General features: G+C 35.7%; 1 protein-coding gene across 1 annotated transcript; it reads left to right on the forward strand.

Annotated features, from left to right (window-relative positions):
* Positions 1 to 3,147: 3,147 nt before the first annotated feature.
* Positions 3,148 to 7,727, forward strand: LOC126766100 (uncharacterized protein K02A2.6-like). The gene is made up of 2 exons (XM_050483883.1): positions 3,148 to 5,086; positions 5,234 to 7,727. Exons 1-2 carry the CDS (start codon positions 3,425 to 3,427, stop codon positions 7,628 to 7,630), a joined length of 4,059 nt encoding a protein of 1,352 aa, XP_050339840.1. The 5' UTR covers positions 3,148 to 3,424; the 3' UTR covers positions 7,631 to 7,727.
* Positions 7,728 to 8,594: the final 867 nt, after the last annotated feature.

Raw genomic sequence — 8,594 nt, forward strand, 5'->3', positions numbered from 1 at the left:
TCACAGAAACAAAAGTAGCAGTGATCACCGCACCACCAAATTGCAATGAATCAACAATCAAGTTACGAAGTAACCTACCCCAATTTCATATCATTCCGTATTTCTAGAAATCTCTTGAGGACAAGCATAAATCGGAGAGGGAAGAGTTAAAGAACGAAAATATTGTAATAAACTGTGGGGACACACCAAATCTGGCAACACCAATTCGGTGTTGGAAAATACCCCTTTTCGGAAAAAGCACATTTTTTTGGATCTTTTTCGGAATGCTACGCTTGCCTAGCACTGGGGCCTTAAAAAAATATAATTTTTGTGGATTCAAAATGGTCTCAGTTCGTTTGGACTGCGACACTTCCGTCTCAGAAGCGTTTACTCACACGGGTCTGAGTTATGACTACACAGTTAACTTTTCGTTGGATTCCTCGTGTTTTCAGTCAACAGAACATCAACAATATAAAATCGAAACTTCAAAACCTCGCATTTAATATTCTAAAAGCAAACCACGAAATTGTTGAAGTAAATCTATAATTAAAAGTAAAAATATAAAAGCATGATGTCTTGTTAAAAAATTAACTTATATATAATTTTATGTTGTATATGGGTGATATAGGCCTTCTGGGGAACGAAGCACCCAAAAATATTATCGGTAACGCGCTATTTGCATACCTATGTGTTAGTGTGGAATTTGCAAAATACCCGAAAATTATTTATAAAATGCCCAATCTAATATTTTTCAGCAGTGGCATCATTGGCAAGTGTTATAAAAAATGCGAGCTATCACTGCTCTCTCTCGAATCAAAAAGTTGCGTATCAATTTATCTATGAAGTGGGGCTTACTATACTGATCCTATGATAAACGAACCCCTAGCCATCTACTACCTGTATCTTACGTGAGTACTTACTTGACTGACCCTATGGTAAGCCAACGCCGAACCACTTAGTGAGAAAATGTACCTGCTTGAAATCGTAAGCGAAAAATAACGATCAGACATCCCAGTCGTTTATGTTATTTTGTAGATAATTAAATATTGTAGCGAAATTAAAAATAAAACATCGGTCGCGGTTTGTTTATGCGTTTTCAAGGCACCGTTCCCGAATTTACAAACACAATTATAATGCATCGAACTTTTTATTTTATTTCGTTTTTCGCTTTTTCGCAATGCTCCAACGCAACTGCGTTTGCCGGTTGACAAAATTTTTGGCAGTATTTCAGTTGAGAAGAGAGAAAAGCGCCAGGGCAAGTGATATCTAGTAAGTGAAATTAAATAAATTAAGACTAACATGTAAGAAAGGATTAAGTTCGGGTGCAACTGAACATTTTATACTCCTGCAACTTGCAAGAATCAAAGCCAACTTGCAAGAATCAAAGCCAAATGTAAATCTTCAACCAGAAGATCGGAATCTAATCAATTTTATATATACAGTCGACTCTCGTGAATTCAAACCTGCGATAATTCGAACCTCTCTATAATTCAAAGTTATCACGAGTTCCCTACTAAATCTCTTTATATTTCGAACCAAATCAATACATTTTCTTACACTTGGTAATTCGAACGAAAAAATCATTGCTATTTAACAAAACGACGCGTTAATTCGAACTCATCAGCGTCCAACAATCGACAATTCAAAGTTGCAGAGAGAAGAGGAGAAAGTACATTTTGCGACAAGTTCAAACTTGTATCAAGATACTCGAGCCTTTGTTTTTGTTATGATTAGTTTGACTATTTGACGCACACACTTCTCACGATTTGGTTTGTTTAGTTATTCACTTACTGTTCCTCTTTCGTTGGTATGCAGATTAAAAGTTAGCGTTAGTTATGAGCCCTAGAAAGTATAAATGTTTGACGATTGCTGAAAAGAAAAAGTTAATCGAAAAAGTAGAAGAAGGTGAGAAGAAGAGTGATGTTGCAAAAGAATTTAAGATTCCTCTGAGTACTCTCTCAACAATAATAAAGCACAATTAATGCTGCACAAACTGCTGGAACACGGAAAAGAACTACTAAAGGTGAATTTCCTCGTCTGGAAGAAAGCCTGGCCATTTGACTAAGACAGCGTAGAGGACAAAAAGTGTCTATTAACGGGAACTTGTTGAAGGAAAAAGCGAAAGAGTTCGCGTCTACTCTAAGCATCAAAAACTTTGCGGCAAGTGAAGGGTAGCTTACAAATTTCAAAAAGAGAAATGGAGTTGTTTTTAAAAAAGTTTGTGGGGAAAGTGGAAGTGTTGATGATGAAGACGTTCTATCGCAAAGAAATTGTTAAGATCGTTTTAGAATCTCTCGACAAACAGCTAGCTGCAAATATCACGGTTCTGACAGCTATTTTACTAATTGACAAAACATGGAGAGCTGTAACACTCCTAACGATTCTTAACTGCTTAAAAAATCCAGTTTCTTAAAAGAAAATCAAGAAAATCTTCCAATACTTATAGATGATGAAGAATCAACAATAGAACCATTAGTTGATATCAGCGGTGTGAGTTTTTCTGATTTTGTTCAAGTGGATGAAAATGTTGCTGCCTCAGGTTCACTAGCCGATGGCGAAATTTTATCTGCGACAGATACGCAAAGTAACGATGAAGAAGAGGACGATACATCGGAACCTTTGGCAGAGGTGTCAGTTAAGGATGCAAGATCCTCATTTGATACCTTACAAAGCTTCTGTCTACAAAGCGAAAGTGATGAAAAAGCATTTCAGGCACTTTTTCTCTTAAAAAAAAGTTATTGAACAGTGTGAGAGACAGAATTGTGCTTTAAAGCAAACCAATATGTTCTTTAAAGATTAATTAATTCAAACCAGTATAACAAAGTTCTTTCGTCATTTTTATATTAATAAATAAAAATTAACCAGCACTTAATACTTCGAAGTTTTATTTATTTTCCCTCACAAATTTCGAACCATTTGATATTTCAAACACTCGATATTTCGTAATATTTTAAGAGTCCCTAGAGTTTCGAATTAACGAATGATATACTTAAATATAACTCTTAATTCTTGTCATTTTTATATTAATAAATAAAAATTAACCAGCAGTTTCATTAATACATATATTTCAATCAGTTTTATTTATTTTCCCTCACAAATTTCGCCAAAGGTTTGGGTGATCGGTTTAGATATTATTTACTTCTGCTGTCTTCTAACCATTTGTTAAAAATGTACAACACTGGATTTCAGTGTTAATAGTTGTCAACCCTGACAGTTTGTAAAACTTTGTAAAACGCAACTTCCTTCTTCTGGATTGCGCTACCGTCGAGTACAGACGTGCTTTTATATTCGGTATTGTGTAATACTTTATTTTAATACACATGTAATTATAATGAATTATAATTAAATAAATACAAACACAACATTTATTGGCGACGAGGATTAAAATTCATCATCTGAACATTGTAAGTGAAAAAGCAAAGTGCCGTAGTGTAAAATCTTCAAAATGACAAACGACAGCCTTATACAAGAGCTAGTACAGCAGCAGCAAAGATTCGCAGCATCGTTGCTCGAACAGCAAAAACAGTGGATGCAGTCAATTCAGCAGTCCATGTTCAACGCGGACAATCCTAATCGTGTAAAAGAAGCAACAGTGGTTCCACCGTTCCACGCATTTAATAAAGACCATCAGAATTGGGAATCCTACTTGGAACAACTTTCTCAACATTTTATGGCCTATTCGGTAAGCAGTCCAGACAAGCAAAAATCGTTTTTTCTATCATGGGTCGGTATGGAATTGTTCGAACTTTTAAAGAATTTATTCGGCGTTGCAACCCTGCAATCGCAAACATACACTCAGTTGACAGACAAATTAACGGAACATTTCCAGTCGAAACGTCATGTAGTCGCAGCTCGTTATGAATTTTTTAAGCGAGAAATGAAGCATAAGCAAACGCACCGAGAATGGGTTGCCGAACTTCGTGGAATTGCAAGGGAATGTAAATTTAATTGTTCCGCCACGAACTGTTCCGCAAACTTTGTAGATGAAATGATTCGCGATCAAATCATACTTAACACACCATACGATCAAGTCCGCGCAGCCGCTCTTCAAAAATTACAACCATCACTAGAAGACGTACTCTTAATAGCTGAAACATACGAGACAACAACAAAAACAGTAGCAACCATCAAAGAGAATACGAATTCATCCACCATGCAGGTGAACGCAATGCAGACACGCAAAAATTGGAAAAAAACAACTAAAGATGAAACGAAAAGAGAACAGAACATAAATGCTAACGTAATGAAACAAGTGAAATTGAAGTCGTGTGCAGGTTGTGGCATTTCGCACAATAGAGAAGAATGTAAATTTCGTAAAGCGATATGTAATAAATGTGCCAAAAAAGGACACATTGCTGCAGTTTGCATGTCAAATCAGAGCAAAAGTATTATAAAAAGCACAACGATTCCAGAGCGAAAATGGAATCAAAACAAACAAGAAAATGAACAATATGTTAGTACCTTGGATACAGTGAACATTGTAAATGGCATAATAGAAGATGAAGCAAATAAAAAATGTATCAATTTAGAAATCTCTAACAAAGTAATACAGTTTCAATTAGATTCTGGCGCAACCGTTTCAATAATCAATTTAAAGACGTATAACATATTGAATAGACCGAAATTAGAGAAGTGTACAAAAACATTATATGCATTTGGACAGCAGCCTATTCCAATATTAGGTGAATTGCACACTAAAGCAAAGTGTGGAAATAAGCAAAAGCGCATTGCTGTAATAGTTGCAAATATAGAAAATGCTAACAATCTATTTGGGCTAGATTTATTCAAAGAATTCGGTTTTGAAATTACGCAAATTGATAACGTAGTTGATAAAGGCGAATATATCAAACAAATTGAAGATTTATGCAATAAATATAAAACAGTATTTAACAATACAAATGCTGGCGTGATAAAAAATTTTAAAGCAAGTATACGTATGCAGACCACTGCCATACCAAAATTTTATAAAAGCAGGCAAATACCGTTCGCGCAAATGTCAAAATTCCGTGAGGAAGCAGATAGGCTAATTAATACCGGAATTTGGAAACCAGTAAAATTTAGTAACTGGGCGTCACCAATCGTCTTAGCACCAAAACCAGATGGGTCGGTAAGAATATGCGGTGATTTTAAAGTAACAATTAATTCACAATTACATATTGAGCAATATCCATTGCCAACACGAGAGTCGCTATTACATACAATACGACACGGTACACATTTTTCGAAATTAGATTTAAAAGATGCTTATTTACAGATGGAATTGGATGAAGATTCCAAACAAGTAATGGTAGTCAATACACCTTTAGGATTGTTCCAGTATCAACGACTTCCATATGGTATTGCCAGCGCACCCGCAATTTTTCAGCGTTATCTCGAACAACTTCTCAACGGTATAGAAGGATGTGGAAATTATTTAGATGACATTATTATAACCGCACCGTCATTGCAAGAACATGTAAAACGAGTAGAGCAAGTAATCAAAATTCTCGAAGACAACGGTATCAAGTGCAAAAAGGAAAAATGTTTCTTTTTGAAGGAAGAAATTGAGTACTTGGGTAGAAGAGTAAGCGCTAATGGAATCCTTCCAGACTATTCAGGCATTCAAGCAGTTAAGCAACTGAAACCACCTATGAATATAACGCAACTAGAAGCTTTTATAGGTAAAGTGAATTACTATTGCAATTTTATTCCAAATTTTTCTCAGTTAGCCGCTCCACTAAATAAGCTACGCCGCAAAAATGTACATTTTACATGGGGCTCAGAGCAGCAACAAGCTTTTAAAGATCTTAAATTACATATAATTAATGCTACGCAGTTGGCACATTTCAATGAACAATTACCAATTACACTAGCAACCGACGCCTCATCTTTTGGCATTGGCGCCGTTCTTTCGCACATTTATCCTGACGGAAATGAACGTCCAATAGCATTTGCATCTAAAACTATGGATACGCATCAACTTAAATATAGTCAAATTGAAAAAGAAGGTTTAGCAATAGTGTTCGGAGTTAAGAAGTTCCACCAATACTTATATGGGAGAAAGTTTTTACTTATCACAGACCATAAACCTCTCATAAATATTTTTAATCCAAGCAAGCATCTACCACAAATGACTTCGCATCGTATTCAGCGTTGGGCCATCATACTTATGGCATATCAATTCGATATCAAGTATCGTAATACACATGCACATGGTAATGCGGATGCACTCTCTCGTTTACCTGTAAGTACCGATATTCAATTTGATACATCGGAAGCATGCTACAATGTGACACACGTACAATTACCAATAAATGCTAATATTATTCGGAAGCACACAGAACGAGACGAAATACTACGTAAAGTTAAACATTTTGTTAAATCAGGTTGGCCTTCACAACTATCGCCAGGTGATAACGAAATTAGACCATATTTTCATCGGAGATTAGCTTTAACTTTTCATGAAAATCTTCTCTGCTTACACGCAAACGTAAAACGTATTGTTATTCCAGAATCATTACAGCAAAATATTCTAGAACTATTACATGATGGACATTGGGGAACCGTAAGAATGAAGCAATTAGCACGACATCACGTTTGGTGGCCAAACATCGATGACGACATAGCCAAAGTGACACGTCAATGTGAAATTTGTAAAGTTGGCAATCCAGCTCCTACACGTCAATACCTTAGTTGGCCAGAAGCAAAAGCACCATGGGAACGTGTTCATATCGACTTCGCTGGCCCTATATTCGATTCTATGTGGCTTATATGCATAGATGCATATTCGCAATTTCCATTCGTAACTCAGTTATCGTCAACTACAACAGATAGTACTATACATTCTTTAAAATCAATTTTTGCCATAGAAGGTTTTCCCAATACACTGGTTAGTGATAATGGACCTCAGCTAACATCCGACGCATTTAAACAATTTTGCAAGTTACATGGTATTACGCACATAACAACTGCACCGTTTCATCCAGCATCTAACGGACTCGCCGAGCGTTTTGTCCAAACATTTAAAACCGCAGTTCGAAAAAATATCAATGAAGGTCTATCCATCAGATGCGCCGTAGTAAAATTTTTAGCTACTTATCGTTTTACTCCTAATTCCAATGGTAAAACACCTGCTGAACTTATCCATGGTCGTTCAGTTCGTACCATGTTAACTCAACTATTTGAGACACCAACACAGTCAAAATCCAAGATCGTAGACACACACAAATTTCAACCTAATGAACTAGTATACGCTAGAAACTTCGCGAAAGGAGAAAAGTGGATCAAAGGAATTATAATTCATCCGATTGGAAAAATGATGTTTATGGTAAAGTCAAACAGAGGTACCATAAGACGTCATATTAACCAACTCAAACCAAGATCAAACGAAGAAGGTAATAACAAAACACCCAGCATAATACTCCCAGATCAATGGATACCTGTACCTGAATCGACATCCACACATTCAGCAACGGTTATGTTGCAAGACAAGTCAAACATACAACCAGATATATCCACACAAGTACCTCATTTTAAGGATCAAAACAGCGCACCATCGCAAATAGAGGAAAACGTTGCAGAAGATCAGAATTCAAACAATCCGATTCGTAGAAGCAACCGATCGCGACAACAGGCTACTCGTTTCACAGCTCCTGATTTTAGAAATAAATAAATTAGTCTATAATTAAGAGGGAGGATGTGATATGAACTTAAAAATGTACAACACTGGATTTCAGTGTTAATAGTTGTCAACCCTGACAGTTTGTAAAACTTTGCATTATATAAACGCAACTTCCTTCTTCTGGATTGCGCTACCGTCGCCATTTAAATATATTAAAATTTGTTTTTGTACAGACGTGCTTTTATATTCGGTATTGTGTAATACTTTATTTTAATACACATGTAATTATAATGAATTATAATTAACTAAAGCTGTGTCATCCGCAAAAGTTATGTTAATACATTATTAGCTGTTAGAAGATCTGCTGTATATATGATGTATAGAGTTGGGGCTAAAAAACTGCCCTGTTGTACACCAGCCCTTATCTGTCGTTGATCAGATATGAAATCTCCCATTTTTACCATAAATTGTCTATTAAGAAATTAAATAAGACTCCAATGTTTTATACAATTCTAAAGGTAGAATATTTTTAATCTTATAATAAAAGGCCCTCATGCCACACCTTATCAAACGCCTGAGCCACGTCTAGCAATATAGCTGAACAGTACTCTCTATGTTCAAATGTTTTTCTTATTTCGTTATTAACTCTATTTACTTGCTCTATCGTGCTATGTTTTTTACGAAACCCGAATTGGTGCCTTGGTAAGGAGTCATCTTTGATAGTAAAAAATTTTCAAATATTTTAGAAAGACAGGGTAGAAGACTGATTGGTCTGTATGAAGACGGCTGTGTTAAGTCTTTCCCAGGTTTATCAAGATAATCTGCGACTTTTTCCATGAATTAGGATAGTATCCGAAATTAAAAATTGCATTGAAGAGCAAAGAAATCACTTCTACGGCAATATTTGGTAACTCAATTAGCATTTTTGGGGTAATATTACCATGTCCTAGTGACTTTTTTGGGTTAAGTTCTTTTATTATTCTAGTAACTTCAGAAGTAGAAGTCCTAATTGGAA

Source organism: Bactrocera neohumeralis, unplaced genomic scaffold (assembly GCF_024586455.1).
Source record: "Bactrocera neohumeralis isolate Rockhampton unplaced genomic scaffold, APGP_CSIRO_Bneo_wtdbg2-racon-allhic-juicebox.fasta_v2 cluster11, whole genome shotgun sequence".
In the NCBI taxonomy this organism is placed as follows: domain Eukaryota; kingdom Metazoa; phylum Arthropoda; class Insecta; order Diptera; family Tephritidae; genus Bactrocera; species Bactrocera neohumeralis.